This window comes from Mandrillus leucophaeus, unplaced genomic scaffold (genome assembly GCF_000951045.1).
Source record: "Mandrillus leucophaeus isolate KB7577 unplaced genomic scaffold, Mleu.le_1.0 Scaffold1505, whole genome shotgun sequence".
Classification (NCBI taxonomy): domain Eukaryota; kingdom Metazoa; phylum Chordata; class Mammalia; order Primates; family Cercopithecidae; genus Mandrillus; species Mandrillus leucophaeus.
The window spans coordinates 338,222-357,729 of record NW_012101483.1 but is presented as its reverse complement, the minus strand read 5'-3'; the positions used below and the strand labels follow the sequence as shown (position 1 = coordinate 357,729).

The 19,508-nt window shown below is 38.0% G+C and overlaps 1 protein-coding gene across 1 annotated transcript in view; it reads left to right on the top strand.

Moving 5' to 3' along the window:
* The first annotated feature begins 6 nt into the window (after positions 1-6).
* Positions 7-19,508, top strand: part of LMBRD1 (LMBR1 domain containing 1) — a 128,534-nt gene continuing 109,032 nt past the window's right edge. Inside the window, exons 1-3 of the mRNA XM_011975038.1 lie at positions 7-294; positions 5,848-6,024; positions 15,720-15,780. Of these exons, the coding sequence (XP_011830428.1) occupies positions 226-294; positions 5,848-6,024; positions 15,720-15,780 (307 nt within the window). The 5' untranslated portion in view covers positions 7-225. The remainder of the gene's footprint in view (positions 295-5,847; positions 6,025-15,719; positions 15,781-19,508) is intronic.

Below are 19,508 nucleotides of genomic sequence, written 5' to 3'. Positions count from 1 at the left end.
GTCCGGACGCGCCCCGCCCCTGAGCAGTCCTTGCTGCCCCGCCTCCACTCTGCTCGCCGCCAGGGGACGCTAGTGGGTCGAGTCTCCTTGGCAACCACTTGCTCCTCCTCCTCCGCCCTTTTAACCTTTAGGGTGCGCGAGTGCAGTGTACCTCGCGCTGTCTCCCCTTTCCCCCTCCCCTTTCCCCACCCCTGGCGCTCTGGTCGCTCTGGACCGGAAGCGAAGATGGCGACTCCTGGCGCGGCCTCGGCAGAGCTGGTGATCGGCTGGTGTATATTCGGCCTCTTACTACTGGTAGGGGAGGCGCTTGGAGTTTTCCCGATGTTTGGACTGGCGGAGGAAGGGAGGGGCCGGCCCTGCAGTTGGCCTTGCGGGACCCCGAGACCCTCTTCGCCCCGCCCCGCTTTTAGTCTGGACTATGGAGGGCTTTTCGGTGTTGGGGGCTTGGGCGGGCGGCGGGGGCAGGGGGGTGCCGATTTTCGGTCGCTTTTGCTTTCATTTCACTGATGACGTCTAGGGTTGCAGGGTCCTTTTTGGAAGCTCTTGCCGTCATCCCTGATTTGGGCAATGGGGCCGGTGGGGTTTGGGGGCGGAGGAGACCCTCGGGGTTGAGAAGCATGTAGTGGCCTTTCGTCCTCTGTAAAACAGTGGCACACAGTGTGGGTCGGCAGCGCTGGATCTTTGCAAGTTAAGTAGGCGCTGGCGTTGTTTACTTGTCGCCTTCTCTGTATGTTTTTTCCCCCATGTTCCCTACCCTTGGGGCTAGTGAGTCTCCAACCTCTGTACCCATTGTGTGATTCTGCCTTGATGACGTGAGTTGCTAGTTCTGACTTCCAGGTGTCACATTCTCTTCAAATCTTTTTTTGATTGGTGTAGATACCTGTGGAGGGCGTAGCTGTAGCCCTCTTTATTACCAGTATCGGAGTATACACTACTACCTGTCTGCCCTCAGGTGCTTTCTTTTCCAGTGATCTTATTTCTGCATATTCAGTGAGCAAAATGTAGATTGAAATGTCTTAAGTGGCCTGGCTATTACTTCCCTATTTATATTAAAACCCTTTGTTTTATTTTATTTGAGAGTTCAATTTATTTCCTTTCATAACCTCTCTACCTTCTCAAATTTTCTCTTCTCATCCTCCGAGCCTGTAGTTACTTTCTGTTCCCATTTATTTTGACCTTTTTGCATTGCAAAACAAAACAAAAACCTCCAGTTCTGGAAATCAGGCTTGTTTAGTTTTACTTTAATTGTCAGATCCAGTCAGTGTCTGGTACCTATGTAGTATGTTCTAGTAAATTTTTGCAGTAGAGACTAAAAAAAAAAAAAAAAAAAAAAAAGAAAGAAAAGAAAAGAATGGTGTGAAAATTTAAGAAAAGGATCCTCTTGTTACTGTCATCACTGTCACAGATAAAAATACTGCCTTTACCCTGGAATATGTTAGTCCTCTCTTGGAGGAAATGAAATCCTAAAGGTTGACTGTGGTCTCTGCAGCCACCCAGTCCTGTATTCTGAGAGCCCCTTTGGCTTTTCCAGTCCATCAGATTTAGTTTGTTTAGAAGAAAATAAATAAACATGTAATGTATGAAAGTTAAGTGAGACTATCTTGGCAGTTATAAATTAATAAACATTTACGGTACGGAAGTGGTGTGAATTTTAAGAGGATGTTAACGAAACAAGATATGGCTTTAAAGAGGGCCTGAAGATAGGTGGGAAAACTGAAATTCTTGAAACATGTATTTTATGGACCGAAAGCCAAAGTATGACTAAATAAAGTAGGACTTCAGAGAATAGACAACAATATTGGAAGAAAATGAGAATTGTGGTAGAGTTTGGATAGATGAAGAAGGGAAGCCATTTAAGTTGGCAATATTACAGCAAGGACAAATAAAATCAAGGGAATTAGGAGTTTGACACTTGAATGTTGGCGTGGATAAGAGCATTAGGAAGAAGGACTCTTGTTTACATTTCTGCAAATCTCTTTAAATCCTAGTTTATTAGAAGAAAGGCTGGTTTCTTATGTTGGCTTCTACATTCAGTTTTTTGGGGTATGTTATTTTGGTCGAAATATATGAAGAAAATACAGCTGCAATGATAGGTAGTCAGAAACAGAGGAGCATTTTTCAGATAATTGTGGATGTTTTTTGATCCTACACCAAAGCCCAACAAGTGGAAGATTCTTAAAGGTCAATTGCAAGGTGGAATCTGAAACCCTATTGATGAGCTTTTCATTCATTGTTACATTAAAATCCATTAGTCCATCTTGCACTTTGAAAGGATCTTTTACCCATGCATGGTTTTGTACTATGATGCTATGGCCACTTAGAAAATATTGGTTTACTGATTATGCACATCTTTTAAATATGGATACATTTCACTACACAATATCAAAATATCACATTTCATTAAATTGCAACTGATCTTGTCAGAAATGTCTCTGAAAATTCTAAGTATTGAAGAGTTGTCAAGCTTATAGTTGTGGATGTTAAGTCTTTCAAACTCCAGTTTTCATTTGAAAGTTTGACTCTTATCATTAGTATCAAATACTGTCAGTTTTTCTTTAAGTGATAGGTTCCCTTTGTTCATTTGACAAAATCTGCCAAAAAGCGAAGTCTGAATAACCATAGTTTGATGATTGTTCTTTCAAGTAAAAATGGTGTTCCTTGAAGAGTGGTTGTTTTAGCTTTTAACTCTAAACTTTTCCTGGAGATGGCCATCACATCTTGGTATGCAACAGAAGGACTTTATGTATGCATGCTTCATATTTTACCCCACAAAGTATTAAAAAGAGTCAAGGGTTGAATTTCAATAAAATGAATTTATACTGCTTTGGGAAGCACCGTCTTAATTTAAATTGTCCCTTTTTGAGCTTGTGGTGAAGAATACAATGATTACTGGTGCAGTTTGGTGCCACTGTCTTGAGTCACGCTAATGCACCAGTAGTTTTACCCACTGTGGCTATGAACCATGAGTGCAAATGCCAGCACAGTGAAAAAGGCAAGTAGCATCTTAGTATTTATTATGAGAATAGTTTTCAACTTCTGAATTTCCACAGAGGATTCTGGGGACTACCAGGGCCTAGGGATTTCACACTTGGAGAACTTCTGCCAGTCATCTACTAAAGATTCAGGACATGGGCCAGGTGTGGTGGCTCACACCTGTAATCCCAGCACTTTGGGAGGCTGAGGCAGGTGGATCATTTGAGCTCAGGAGTTCGAGACCAGCTTGGGCAACATGGCAAAACCCCATCCCTACTAAAAATACAAAAAATTAGCCGGGCCAGGTGGCAAATGCCTGAGGTTCCATCTAGTTGGAAGGCTGAGGTGGGAGGATTGCTTGAGCCCAGGAGGTGGTTCTCGCAGGCAGTTGCAGCAAGCTCTGATAGTGCCTGAGCAACAGAGGGAATCCCTGTCTCAAAAAAAAAAAAAAAAAAAATTCAGGACATGAATGTTGTCTGCTTTTGTCATCTTGGGCAAAAAGAATGGACTTCAGCTTCTTCCCACATAAAGAATTGTTAGATTTGGTCCCTCATGCATGTAATCTAACTATGTCTGTCTTTGCTATATGAAATCTAAACTGTTCTGTCTAGCCCCAATGTCTTCTGTAATTTGGCTCACACCACCTTTAAATTGTATTTGCCATTACAGTAGGAGACTCTCCGTTTTTGTAAAGCGAATTTATTCTTGTTCCTTAAAGTGTGGGCATCATCTGGGAACTTGTTAGAAATACCAACTATGTGACCCCAGTCCTACTGAATCAGAATCTGCAGTTTAATAAGATCCCAGACGGTATATCATGTATTCTCAGTAGTTTAATAAAGATTCATCTCTTCTCATTCCTTCTTCTGCCCCAGTGGTTCGCAACCTTGACCTTTCATCAGAACCACCTGGGGAGTTTTAAAAATCTCTGTTTAGACCAGTTTATTTTGAATCTTTTGGGAGAAGCTGGGGGGACTTTTATAATTGTTAACAGAATTATATATTTGTTTCTTTTATCAAATGCTCTAATAACTACTATTTGTTAAGTAGTTACTATGGCCAGCCACTATGGTAAACCCTTTATATCTCGTTTAATCTTTAAAGCTTGTTATGAAAGAACTATTCCTATTGATGAGGCTACTTGGTTTTATTTTATATTGTAGTAATAATTGATAACATGAACAAAAAGCTCTTTAAGGTTATCAGTTTTAAAACCATTATAAAGGGATTCTGAGACCAAAAAATCTGGGAATCTCTGGCTTAACTTTTCTGCCTGGTTGCCCTTTCGCAGCTTGTCTGCCTGATATTGGCAAAATTCTTTGTTTGTAGTAATACCTACAAAATTCAGATTTTCTTTCATTCTTGAAATCCAATAAAAAATTTATTGGAACATTTTGTGTCAGATACTGCTAAGGATAGAAAGATGAGGCTCAGCTTTTAAAGACTTCAAAATAAATTTGGGGAATGTTAAAAATATTTGTGAATTCCTTTAAAAACAAGCTCATTCAAATCTTAATATAAAGGAACATTTTATGAAAAATAAATTTCCCCAAATCAAGAATTTGAGCCTAGATCCTTTTTGTTTGTTTGTGCCAAAATCTTAACTCCCTTCTCAATTTTTTCTTGCTGTTCTGTCACCAGCTGAAAGACCAGCAGTATGAAGGAATGACATGCAGCAACTTGGATGGGTTTTAAATGCTCTGTGCCAAATGACACAAGCCAGACTGAAAAGACAACATAGTATGTGAAGGCATTATGATACTCTAGAAAGGGACAGAAAACAGATAGTGGTTGTCAGGGTGATACCGGTGGGCTGAGGGAGATCCCCAAACACTGGTGGGATCTCAACCCTAGCTGGTTTTCAAGTGCTTGACACTGTCATGAGAACACATTAAAGGGCAAGTCAGAAAATAGTGCAAGTATGGAGATTTATTAAAGGGAAAGTACACACTCTTGTGGGCATTCTTATGAGAGAGACGCTCAATGAGGTTTGGAGTTTCTACATTTATGGGTTTCTTTATCCAAGGGATATATTCATGAAAATTCCTGGGAAAAAGGTAGAGACTTCTTGAAATTATGGTGCCACCCATTTTTGCATCAAATATGAGTGGTCTCGGAACTGCCATGGTGCTGGTAGGTGTGTGATTGAGCATGTTAATGAGCATATAATGAGGTCCTAGGTGAAGCCTAGGTCAAATCCATTGCCATGTTGGGTCCAGTGGGTCTTAACCAGCTTGGTCCACACCCTTGGCTAACTAGAGATGTCAACCTCTATCTCTGAGTGAACTTTTTTCACTGGAAAGCTCCTTGCTGTGCACATGTATCCATTTTCAGCATTGACTTTTCTTTGTTTAATGCTCTTTAAAATTTAAATTATAATATGATAATTGCATGGCGATTACTGGCAGTTAATCTTTAGCTCAATGCTATTCTTGAACTGTCAGAACAGGTCAGAAGTTAATTTTCATCCAAGTTATATTCTGTAATGCTTCAGTAATAAGCCTAAAATAGAACAGCTTCTACTCATATCTCTTTTAGGTTGGAAAAATCTACAGGGAAAAAATATTCAAAGCTAGTTATAACTGTGATGTGTGAAACCATTAATGTTTGCACTGTGTTGGGTGAGGAAATATGTAACTGAGCACTGTTATTAATAGTATTGTGTGTGTATGCCTACGTGATGTACTGCATTCATGAAATAGGCTTTGAAAATTATACATCTTGGACAAGTTTTTAAGGATGGTAGGCTTACCTTACAAAACTAAAATAACCTTTACTTCACATAAGATTTCCTGCTAAAAACTTTCAAACATGTGCAAAAGTCAGAGAAAATATATTGGGTAGTAACAAACATCTCTTTTTGTTCTATTTCAGGCTATTTTGGCATTCTGCTGGATATATGTTCGTAAATACCAAAGTCGGCGGGAAAGTGAAGTTGTCTCCACCATAACAGCAATTTTTTCTCTAGCAATTGCACTTATCACATCAGCACTTCTACCAGTGGATATATTTTTGGTTTCTTACATGAAAAATCAAAATGGTACATTTAAGGTAAATATAATCTTACTTTGCAGATTTTTTTTTTCCTTTCAACTTTCTGGCACAGTGAGCAGTCCGATATATATTATGTTTTATTTTTGTGTCTGGGAATGAATGAGAATGGAAATACAACATAGAGGCTGAGAATGTGACATCTAACCTGATAGATTAGAAGTAGACTTTCAACTGACATAAAAACTATTAATTCAGCAACCTTGCAAGTGCTTCAAGTAATCATAATAGGTTATATATTTCTTGCTGCTCATAACTCCCTTGAAGCTTATTTGATTTGCATTAATGCAATAAGTACATAATTTAGAAGGGCTTTTGTTAGTGGCAGATCGGGATCCTAATCTCTGTTTCATATTGAGTCCTTTGAGTCAGTATGGTGTAGTGAATTAGGCTGGCAATTATAAGACCTGAGTTCTAGTCTTGACCCTTAACTGTCTAGCTGCGGACCTTTAGCCAAACCACTTAACTTTTCTGGACTTGAGGTTCCTCATTTTAAAATTGAAGGGTGTGGACTAAAGGTTTCTGAGTTTCCTTTAAATTATGCAAATTACTTTTAAGTTTCTTACTAGCTTAAGCTTCTATGACTCAGAAACTGTCGTTATAGTTTGTTGTAGCCCCAGTATTTAGCTTTAGTACTTAAATATTTGAATGAAATAGTATTTCAGTTATCTTAATAATGCATGATTACAAAATAACTTCCTGAATTGGGGTAAATTGGGTAAATAATTTTTATTTTATTTTATTTTATACTTTATGTATTTTTTTATTTTATTGAGATAGAGGCTCACTCTGTTGCCCAGGCTGGAGTACAGTGGCGTGATCTCGGCTCACTGCAACCTCTCTGCCTCCTGGGTTCAAGCGAGTCTCGTCCCTCAGCCTCCCAAGTAGCTAGGAATACAGACGGGCAGCCACCATGCCCAGCTAGTTCTTTTTGTATTTTTAGTAGTGATGGGGTTTCGCCATGTTGGCCAGGCTGGTCTTAAACTCCGGGCCTCAAGTGATCCACCTGCCCAGCCTCCCAAAGTGCTGGGATTGCAGGCATGAGCCACCATGCCTGGTCCAAATGGGGTAAATAATTTGAAAATATTTTTGTAGTTAGGTTTAAATTTATTCTGATTACTGTGGCAATTAGATATATTCTGATTGCTATGAAAACCACATTTTTTTCCTGTACACCATTTATTTAGCAGTTTTTAATTGAGCACTTAGTGTGTGCCAAACATTATAATGTTATGAAGATAGTAACTAACATCTATTGACTATTTGCTGTGTGTCAGACTCTATTTTAAGTGGTTTACGTTTAGTAGCTTCCCTTGATCTCTCTGACAATCCTGTGAGATAAGTAGTTTTATCTATGGTTTTCATGGGTAAAAAATCAAGATTCAGAGAGGTGAAGTAACATAGCCTGTAAGTGCTGCAGTTGAGATTTGAAGCTCCGCAGTCTGGTTCCAGAGAGCTTTGTTCATGAGGTTTCTTGGGAAGATGGCTTCTAAACAAGGAAGAGATACTTTCAGGTAGCTCAGTAAATGGGGTATCTACCAGTGAGTCTACATTTTTTCAAAATATAAACTTAATTCACATTTTATATTTTGGGTTGAAACATTTCTAGAGAAGATGACTAATTTTACTGGTATCGTTGGGTTTTCTCTGCTTTTTATTATTGGGCAAGAAGAATGCACTTTTAATAATGTTAGACATAGATAATTAAATGGTTGATTGTAACATTATGAGGTCATTTTCTCTGAGAAATAAGTGTCATTTTAGAATTACATTCTATAAAAATGTTTAATTTCTTGTGACTCTGTATATAGCTGTGTTTCTTAGATAAAAGATTTTGACATTTTCAGAATTTCTGGATATTCTTTTTATTTTAAAATAGTGTAGTGTAATTCCCCATGTACAGTACGTAATTATAAATTTCTAGGATATTTTTGTCTTTAAAAGCTGTTACTTTTAAATAGATAATGATATATATGTATATGCATGTATTATAATGTCTGGAGGTAATATAATTATCCCTGGTATAATTATTGTTTGAATTGGATATTTTTTTAGTTTAGAATTGAGGATGTTTGATTTATTTAGATTTTGTAGGAAAACATTTCATCTTTAAATTTCTAAAGTATTTTCATGAAATTATGAACTTTCTATTAGATTAAGTATTGTTTTGGGCCCATGCTTAAATTAGTGGTCACTTCCTGGGAAATAGGTTTGTTTTGTTTCTTTGTTTTTGATATTTAAATCTATGAGATTGCATTATACTTGTTTGAGCAAGATTTTAAGAATGCATTCACTAAAGAAGCAAAAATATTAACTATAAAAATTTAGGGTGCTTGTTTTAATACATGTGCCCTAAAATAAAAAATATGACTGTAGTTAACACACTTACTTTATATTTGTTAAATCTAAATGTTATACCAATATTTAGAAGGAGGAAAAAAATCTGTTAAAGTTTTTCCCTCTACTTTTTAAAACTTTGTTTCATTATTAGGATATTAGTTATTCATCAATTCTTGGTTCTCTTTTTTTTCTCCTTTTTTTTTTTGAGACAGAGTTTCACTCTTGTTGACAAGTTTGGAGTGTGATGGTGCGATCTTGGCCCACTGCAACTCTGCCTCCCGGGTTCAAGCAATTCTCCTGCCTCAGCCTCCTGAGTATCTGGGATTACAGATGCACACCACCATGCCCGGCCAATTTTTTGTGTTTTTAGTAGAGATGTGATTTCACCATGTTAGCCAGGCTGGTCTCGAACTCCTGACCTCAGGCGATCCACCCGCCTTGGCCTCCCAAGGTGCTGGGAGCCCCTGTGAGCCCCTGTGCCTAGCCTTTCCTACTTTTCATTACTAAGTTGTCTCTAGTTCTGTTTGTTTTTAGCTTAGATAATGTCTCAGTTTTTTCTTGGTGATTTTGTTGATACCTTGAAACATTCTGTGTGTCTGTATTTTCCCTTCTCATTTTGGGGGGCTTGGTGAGGATTAGTGCAATTCATGAGTTTTTATTTGAAACTGGACTATTTGCTGATTCTCAAAGAGTAGAACTGAAAAAAATTTTGAAAACATTTTGCAAACTCTAGACAATAGTTTTTTCCCCAAAGTTATTGCTGAATTCAGGTGCCTAGTGAAAGATAAGTTTAAGTGTTTAAGAATTAATCCTTCAAACTTCATGCCACGATTATAAATGTAGTCAGAGTAAAAAGGATACCAACGTGGTTTTAGTCTATTCCAACCTTATTTGTAAAGATAAAAGTACAAGTTGACATTGTTTTCCATGATGAATGCTAACGTATACTGATATTTACAATGTGCATTTGAAATTCCTAAATGAATATATGCATTTTCTAACTTTCTCTGCTTCCACCTCAAATATTTTGAAGCCTCTCTCTAATTATGGACTTGGCTTGCAAAGTATAATGATTTGAAACTCCACATATCAATGATTTCTAACATTTTTCTTAAAAACAGAAGGTGCCCAGACTTTTCTGTGAGCAGGCAGTCATTGCTAGTTTATTTTTGTTTTAGTTACCCTCCTATAATTTTCTCTGCCTTCTTATGGCAGGGGTATGTTATAATGCCTGAGTTGTTTCTGTTGACCTTTCTTTCAACATATGGCATTATTAATAATTTTAGCTAGATAATTTGTTTCTAGCTTTTTTCTAAAACAATTAACTTTTTAGATAACAAAAAAGAACCTTTTAGAGTACAGCTGGAAGTGCTCTCTTTAACAGTCTTTGATAGTTGGCCAATAACATTGGATGGGGATATACATGAAATATACTGATCCAATGGAAAAGAAAAAAGAAATTGACACTAATATGAATAAATATTCTTTCTTTTATGCAACATGTAAACATAAAAAATTTAGTTAATATTAAGGTATGTCATGAAAATGTTTAATGTTTTGGTGTTTGTTCACATCTTACTCCTGTTCCCTAATTATGAATATCTTTATGGCCTGTTATTAGATGTCTGAGCTAAACTCTACTGCTCCCTCATTCCTAATTTCAGCTGGTGGGAATTGTATCTTAGAACTTTGTGCTTTTTATTGAACCTTAATTATGTTTATTTACTTAATACTAAGTATGTAGTATGTGCCTGACAATTGTAGGTACTGGAGATTAATTGTTAAGGCAAATGAGGTTGTTTTTCTTATGGAGCTTAATCTGCAATGCTAGATCAATAGTCAACAAATAAAATAAGGTCACTTTATAGTGATAAATTCTATGAGGAAATATAACAGATTGATATGAGAGTCTAGTCAGGTTATGAGTGTTTTGGAGAGGGGCAAAGCTGCTGAGGTTTCTTGCCATGATACCTGGATGAGGAGCCAATCTAGTAAAGAGCCAGAGGGAGAGAGCCTTTAGGGAGAAGCAGCAGCAAATATAGAGGTCTTTAGGCCGGGATGAACTTGGCTTATTTGGCTGATGTGTGTTGTTGAGGGTTTTGCTTTGGTAAAAGCTGAGATCCAGAATAAGGCAGGAGCCAGCTTGTTTATGACTTCTAAGTCATATTAATAAGTTTAGATTTTCTCCTAACTGCAATATGAAGTTAATGAAGGTAAAAGATAAAGGTGACTTGGGCTAGAGTGGTGCTAGTGGAGAAAAATGATTAAAATTGGCATGTATTTTAGAGGTAGAGCTGCTGGGATTTGCTTATAGATTAGATATAGGGGGACAGGTGAAGGAAAAAGAAAATTGGAGCACCGATGCCTAGGTTTTTGTATACCTTAGAGAAATAGGGAAACCTGGAGGAATAAGAGGGCATATGCATGTGTGCACGGGCAAGTGAGGGGGTGTAGAGAAAAGAGTTATAGTTTGTACAGGCTATCTTCAAAGTGTGTACTGTACTATCTATCCAGGTGGAGGTGTTACATAGGGAGTTGAAGCTCTGTGAAGAGCTTAGTGCTGGAGAGAAGTATTTGGGAAGCAACATATGGATGAAATCTACAGTTATGGACTGACTAGGAGCTGGGAAGACTGAGTAGTCAGAGAAGCCTTGACATTGGACCGAGGACTGGAGTTCTCTGTTGTGTAGAAGGTCAGCTGAAGGGGAGAATCTGCAACGTGAGAGATAAGAAAAACAGAAGAGAGAGGCTTTATGGAAATCAGAATAATGTGTTTTGGAAAGAAAGAATGATAGCTTTTTCCAGTGGTGTTGAGAGGTGAAGTGAGTTGGGTAGAGAAGTGATTGGTGGCTTTGATCAGTGGTGACCATGAAGAATAATTTCAGCAGAACAGTAGGGTGGTTAGGTTGAGTGGGTTAGATATGAACAGAGAAGTAAGGAAGAAGTGATAAGGAATGCTGACAACTTTTCAGGAAGTTTTTGTTCTCTAGGAAAGTGAGAAGAGGAGTTAGTAGAGGTGTTTTTATTTGTGGTGGTTGTGTATCTCTTTGTGTTTAGTAGTTACTAGAATTTGTATACTTTAGAATTCAGTAGAGTGAGAAGAATTTTTGAGGCATCAGAAGGTATCATTGCAGGTGCAGTTTCCTCCAGAGGAAGAGGGTTCTCAAAGTGAAAGGGTTGGGTGTAATAGGAGTATGGGTACTTCAGAGTAAGGAAGGTCTAGAATTTGGATACAAATGGAGGTAGGTTTTAGATTTAATAGTAAGTTGAGTGAGCTGTCTTGGGACTACATATTATTTTAGAGACCTCTAAGTCAGTATTTCTCAATCATGGACATTTTGCCTTGGGTAATTCTTTGTTATGGGGGCCTGCCCTGTGAATTGTAGGTGTTTAGTGGCATCCTTGACTTCTTAACTCCTAGATGCCTGTAGCATACTGACTCTGCCCACCATGTCTCTGGACATTGTCAGATGCCCCATGGGGATCAAAATGGCTCCTGAATGAGAACCACTGTTTTTATGGTGAAGTTACCAGGTAAAAGTGAAGAGAATCATGTTGGAGTTTTGGGTTATGCAGCAGGTTTCAAAAGTCAACTTGAAAAATGGGGAATGGAATTTACATATGCCACCAATTACATTCTTGTTCTATGGAATTCATATCCTTGTCTTCTGAAATATTCTTCTTTAATATTCTTTATTTAGTTCTTGATTGTCTCACATTCCTTTTGTGTCCTAAATGACTCTGAAGTTCCTTTTAGTTTCTACTTTGAGAGGCAATAGTTTATAAAACATATCAGGGTCATAGTGGTTCCCAAAATTAGAAGGAAAGTTTTACAAACTAAGCTCTCTTGACAATACATCAAGTATCTTGGAGGCAAGAGAGTATGTAAAAGCCAAATACACTAATAGTACTTGAGTGATATTGTATATCTTACACATATTTGTAGCTTTAAAATAGTAACAGCAATACTCTTGTTGCTACAAGAACTGGTGAGGCAAAAGATCCTTATAGAGTAAAAGATGCTAGATTTCAATGATTCTTTTGCTTCACGTTAACCTTCAGACTTTGTATTTTTAATATTTTTTTTGAGATTGGGATTTTGTCCAATTTCAAACTAATTTTTAAGTGATTCTCAGTGGAGACATTACTACCTCCTGGGGCTGTCTTGGAAATTGGTGGGAAGTTTGTATAACATATAATAAGTAAAAAAAGATGGTTGTCATTATTCTCTGGCCCATTGATACATTGCTCTTAATTTGCTCATCTTCAAAATCCTTTTAGGCCAGGCACAGTGGCTCACACCTATAAACCTAGAGGCTGAGGCAGGCAGATCACTTGAATCCAGGAGTTCAAGACCAGCCTGGGCAACGTGGTGAAACCCAGTCTCTACAAAAAATACAAAAATTAGCTGGGCACGGTGGTGTGCACCTATGGTCCCAGCTACTTGGAAACCTGAAGGTGGGAGGATCACCTGAATCCGGGAAGGTCTAGACTGCAGTGAGCCATACTCATGCCACTACACTGCAACCTGGGTGACAGAGTGAGACCCTGTCTCAAAAACAAAACAAAACCCACAAAAATACTTTTAAACTTCTGTTTTGATATAGAAGCAATCACTAAAGAAGCACAGCTCTTAGGAATTGAAGCTTTGATTATGTACATACTCATTTGGATACTTGAATCATTGATGGAAAAATTTTCAATGATTGTACAGAATTCTCCCCAATGCTTTCCCATTCTGTGTGGTAAGCACTACTTACATTTTCTTTTCATTTTTTCTATAATATGTTTGGGTATTTCTTTCATTACTTTTGTTAGACAAAGATTACATGTGTTAAAACTTTTGGTTGTGATTTGTTCTGTTTCCCCCTACTCAAAAGTGCTTCATGGATATCTATCTATGCTAGTTTATATAGGTCTCATTGTTTTTAATATCAACATGTTATTCTATGTTATGCATGTACAGTAGTAAATTTTACTATTTCTATTCTGGCATTTAGATTGTCTCCAGTTTCATTTTTCTTTTAAAAAATATTTTAAATGACCCTACACCGAATATTGTTGGGTAAAGGACTCTTGGGCAAAAACCAATAAATGTTGCTTGGTACAGGCTCTAATTTACCCTGACAAGGGTCAGCAAGTGCTCAGGTTCTTTTATAACTTACTTATGCAAAGAGAGAAACTCTCCCAAAGTGCAGGTGCTTTAGTAGAGGTGTATAACCTCCTAGTGTTTTCTCTCTCTCTTTTTTTTTTTCTTGAGACAGAGTCTTGCTCTGTTGCTCAGTCTGGAGTGTAGTGGCATGATCTTGGCTCACTGCAACCTCTGCCTCCCAAGTTAAAGCAATTCTCATTCCTCATCCTTCCAAGAAGCTAGAATTACAGGTGTGTGCTACCACGCCTGGTCTCAAACTCCTGACCTCAAGCAATCCATTTGCCTCAGCCTCCTAGAGTGCTGGGATTGCAGATGTAAGCCACCATACCTGGCCTCTTAAGAATGGTCTTGCAGGTAGAATAAACACCTTGGATTTGGGTGCCAAGGAATATGAGCTGAGTAGGTACAAGTGGTTCACTGAGTGCTAGGACATACCAATTGCTGAACACCTGGAGACTTTGGGTCTCTTAGTCCCATGAGTAATGGAATTTGGTACAGCTCCTGCTGTGTGGGAAAGGAAGGGCCCACTTGGGCTAGCTTATCACTTTGTAAGAGCTCCTGAGGTAATTTGTTGGACAAGTAGTATTGTCCAATGAATAAAATATCTATGTACTACTATCCATCCTAATTTGTGTGAATATTTTTAGGATTGATTCAATAAAGAATGTCTACATGGTAGACTATCTTAATGTGTAGCAGATGGTTTTCCCTCCACATTTTGACATTACTGGATGCTATTGTTTTAAATTTTGCCAATAGGTAGGTGAAAGATTATATAATAGTAGATTTTCACGTTTTATTAGTAAAGGATAGTAATTGGGAAATTCCTCCTTGTTGGTCTTTTTCAAATGTATTTGTGGCCCTAGCTTGTTTTTTCAGATGATTTTTAGAATGAATATGTTAATATACTCTACCTCCTAGCACAACGGGATTTCGAAATACACTCTACCTCCTAGCACAGCGGGATTTCGATTGGTGATATATATTAATTTCAAGATTAATTTGGATAGCAGTTGGTATTTACAATCTTTACATGTGGGAACAGGTGACTTTCCATTTATTAAATTTTTTATATCCTATGATTTATTTTTTATATGATTAACATACATTTTTCTATTTGGCCTATTAAGGGTTTGTTTGTAGAAGTAAGTTTGGATTTTCTACATTTTTTGATCTTTTAGACGTTTGTCAGCAAGAAATTTGTAGCTACTCATTGCTAGAGGTGTTTATGGGCAAAAAAGGAGAAAAGAAAAGAAAACTCCTAAATTATCTTAAGAGAATTAAATATTGATGCCCTTTTTTAAGAGCACTTGTAGAATGTTGACACTGACTTGAGCTCTTAAAGTGTTTATAAAAAATTGACCTGGATTCTAAATTGTACTTTATACTTAATAGCAGTGATAAGTCCTTTAGATTCTCCAGGTTTAATTTTTCACATGCACAGAATTTAGAATATAGGCCAAAAGACTTGACATTGTACCTCAGTTCTGACATTATAGGGTATAGTTTTTTTTTTTCTATTGGAAAAGATTAATTTGAATTATATTTTCTAAGTTTAGTAATTTGAACAACACTTATGTGGGATGAATGCAAAGGAGATTAGACTGATTTTTCTTGTAGGTTTTTTAAAAAAATGTATAATATGCTCAAATATGTTCTTTCTGAAGTACAAATCAGGTTTGTTAATCTCTCCTTAAAATTCATCACTATTTTCCATTGCCTTTAGGACAAAGTCCAAAATACTTAGCATGACTCACAAGCCCCTGACATATATGTCCTTCTCTTCCCTCTCTCCATCTGCTTTCTCTTACCTTTCCAAAAGCTCAGTTGAATCTATATTTAGCTTCTTGAAGTTCTTTTTCAAACGTTCTGTGTACGTTCTTTTCTCCCTTCTTTCCTTCCTACTGTTTTCTCTGTTTCCCTGAGATCATTCTGATCCTCCCAGGATCAGAAGCCGTTCCTGATCTTCAGTCTGAGTTAGGTGCCTTTTGTCTTTGTGTTTTCCCAGAACTGTGTTGTCTTATCTCAGCATTTACACACTGAAATTTGTCTGTTGTCTGTCTCTCACTTATTGAAGGCATAGATTGTTTTTATTTGAGTGGATAGATTTTGGAAGTGATATTCAGTTGTATTAAAACCTAACTCTTAATTGTTAGGCAAATGGATGTTTCATTAATATTTCTATTGTTTCCTTTTATCCTAGGACTGGGCTAATGCTAATGTCAGCAGACAGATTGAGGACACTGTATTATATGGTTACTATAGTAAGTATCTTTCAGTTTCTTTTCCTATTGGGACTGCTAACCAAAATATTGATATGGCTCCGATGGGTGGAGAACCCCAGGTTCTTCCTCTTGGGTCGAATTAGAAAAAAAACGACATGGACACATGTGGAGCAGTTTTAAGGAGCAGGGCGTTTAATAGTCAAGAAAGAAAGGGGAAGAAAGAAAGAAGAAACTCTCCTGTGCAGAGACAGAGGGAGGCGACTTCAAAGCTAAGAGAGGGAACCCCACCTGCCATGGATACCAGTCAGGTATATGAAGAGGCTGGAGGAGTCAGTGTTTGATTTGCATAGGGCTCAGGGAATTGGTTTGACCAGGCATGTCATTCACATAGCCTGCAAAAAAAAAAAACGGGCCCTCCCACCCTAGCCTGTTAATATGCAAATACAGGGCGCCATGATGTTCTACACACGTGGGAATATGTGGGGGCGGCCATGTCGCCAGGAACATGTGGGGCAACGGCAAGAAGAAGAGTGCGGCAAGAAGAAGAGCGCGGGTATTGCCAGGTTTGGGTAGATCCAGTTTCTAGTGGCCTGCATTTGCATGTCAAAGGGTGCTGGCCTGTCTCTAAGAGCCAGGGAAGAAACTTTTCTGGAGATGCTTTAAAAAATGAAAACTTAAGGACCCTTTTCCTCTCTATCTGCCTAAAATAATTTCTTAATAATTCCTACAATATAAAGCTACATACAAACTTTTAATTTGGAAACCACATAGGAGATTTCTGTTTTCTACAACAGGAACAAATAATATGTATTCATTCTCAAAATCCTGAAACTTCTTTAACCTACTTTGCTTCACTTAGATTCACTTTATATCTCTTCTTTGTAGTGGGTAAATCAAGTTACTTTAAATCTCACCTCTCCTTTTATCATTATCAATTTCCCGCTCCTGTTTTCTTGGTTTTAAATTTCAGTTTTCTAAAATTTTTTTCTAAGTATTGCCATTAGTAGACTTCAGTCTCTGGGGAATGTATCCTACCAACTTCATTGTTCTCCACAGAGTCATTTTAATCCCGGACTTATGGTTGCTTGGCTCCTCCTCCCTCCCTCCCTCAAACATCTTTCTCAGTATTAGATTATAAAAGCTTTATGATAATATGAAAGCTAAATGTTTCCAAATTTTTTTCTTTGAATAAACATGAAACTTGTGTTTTATAAAAAAATTGTGATTGTTGAGTTAGGAGAGGTATGTCATTTTTTTCAGCAATGAAGTAAGATGCTGAATAAGATTTCAGTAGGACATTAAATGGGAAACTGAAAAAAAATCTACAAAAGTTTCTGTGGATGGGAAATGTTTTCGAGTTCTATTGAATTTTTTTTTTTTTTTTTTTTTTTGAGACTGAGTCTCGCCCTGTTGCCCAGCCTGGAGTGCAGTGGCACAATCTCAGCTCACTGCAGCCTCTGCCTCCTGGGTTCAAGCGATTTTCCTGCCTTAGCCTCCTGAGTAGCTGGGATTACAGGCGCACACCATCACACCCGGCTAATTTTTGTATTTTTTAGTAGAGATGGGGTTTCACCACGTTGGCCAGGCTGGTCTTGAACTCCTGACCTGGTGATCCACCCACCTTGGCTTCCCAAAGTATTGGGATTACAGGCGTGAGCCACCGGGCCCGGCCCCATTGAGTTTTAATTCAGCTGCTTTGCTCCTTTGCCTTTATTCTGATCTAAAATCTGTAGGCCCCATGAAATTTTATTTCTTTCAGGTAGATTTTAGAAAGAATTTATGAAATTTCAAAATATAATATTTCTGATGAATATATTAAATATAATAAAACACAATTTTGACCTATTAAAATTTTTGAAATGGAGCTATATTAAGTAGAATGTTGCCTTTTTAGTATAAATAAAATATAAATTACCTCTACACAGAGTTTTAGGGGGGAAGTCTGTCTCCTGTATGACGCTAAAGTATAGTCATTCTTTAGAACATATGATGAGATAAGCCAGTTTATACGTTTGTGAAGTCAAGGTCTACGATCTCTCTTATCATTGAACCTAGAGGCCATTGGACTAATCCTTTGTAACTAAGTTTGCAAAAGACTTGTAAACTGGAATGTTAATTCATGCAGCCTTTTTCAGTTTGTTCTATGGAGAGAATTAAACCTACAGAAAAGAACTTTAGTAATTATTTTTCTTAGTCCTCCCAAAGGTAGTGTGTCCTCAGTCCACTCAAGGATAATGTGCCCTTAGTATCATTTTAAATGCCTGGGAGGTAAGTTAATCATTACAAACAGTAGATGTCTTGGGACTTAAAGCTTGATTTTCTGTAGAACTTAAGTTATAGTGAGAAATATAATTGCTTTGACTAGAATAGTTGAGACACTGATCTAGGAAAAAAATTTGTTTGAAAAGCCAGATTATGAATTGAAAAATTTGTTTTATGACTATGGAATTAAAACAGGAAAATTTGATTGGATAATATGAATAGTTGTTGTTATAATATTAGTCATCTTCATCTCAGCTATGGCTAATAGGCCTTTGGCCCTGACCCAGAGGTGACCTACAGCTAGGAGCCTGAAAGGATTCCACAGCTTCGAACGTAGTTACTATCCTGAAGCTCAGCTATTTCTTTTGAAATGCTAGATACTATCTAACTGCCCTAATAGGAAGCGTCTAATGTGTCTTCTCCTGGATTTTGAGAACTATACAGAGTTCAAATAGAAAACACAGTTTTTATCCATCTCTTCTGTCAGATGCTAAGGTCATCTAATCCTTCCTACCCCTCCTAATATATCAGTGTGTTTTCATTATCTAACCTTGCCAGGCACTGTGTAAGGCTTTTACATTCAGCATCTAACCTAGTTTTCATGAATGCCCTCTCTACCTTGTGTGTGTGTGTGTGTGTGTGTGTGTGTGTGTGTGTTTTCTACCTTTCACAGATGAAGAAATTGATGTGGAGAGATGTTGAAGATCACTTTGTTAGTGAATGGCAAAGCCCAAAGTGGTTCTTATTTCCTCAACTGTAGCTTCTTACTGTTAAGTGAGCTGCCTTTTGAGAAATAGTACTGGAGATGTTACCTATAAGAATGATTAGCAGCACTGACCTCCCAAGAGCAGCTTCAGAAATCATCTGGGGACTTTTTTTTTTTTGGCAACAGAGTCTTGCTGAAGTGCAGTGGTGTAATCTCAGCTCACTGCAACCTCCGCCTCCTGGGTTCACGCGAGTCTCCTGCCTCAGCCTTCCTAGTAGCTAGGATTACAGGCACATACCACCATGCCCGGCTAATTTTTGTATTTTTAGTAAGAGACGAAGTTTCACCATGTTGGCCAGGCTGGTCTCGAACTCCTGATCTCAGGTGATCCTCCTGCCTCAGCCTCCCAAAGTTCTGGGATTACAGATGTGAGCCATTCATTTTGCCCGGATCCCTTTTTTTTTTTTTTTTTTTGAGACGGAGTCTCACTCTATCGCCCAGGCTGAAGTGCAGGGGCCACAAGATCTCAGCTCACTGCAACCTCCACCTCCCGGGTTCCAAAAATTCTCCTGCCTCTGCCTCCTGTGTAGCTGGGATTACAGGTGCATTCAACCATGCCCATAATTTTTTCTTTTTTTTTTTAAGATGGAGTCTTGCTCTGTTGCCCAGGCTGGAGTGCAGTGGTGTGATCTCGGCCCACTGCAACCTCTGCTTCCTGGGTTCAAGCTATTCTCCTGCTTCAGCCTCCTGAGTAGCTGGGATTACAGATGCACGCCACCACGCCTGGCTAATTTTTGTA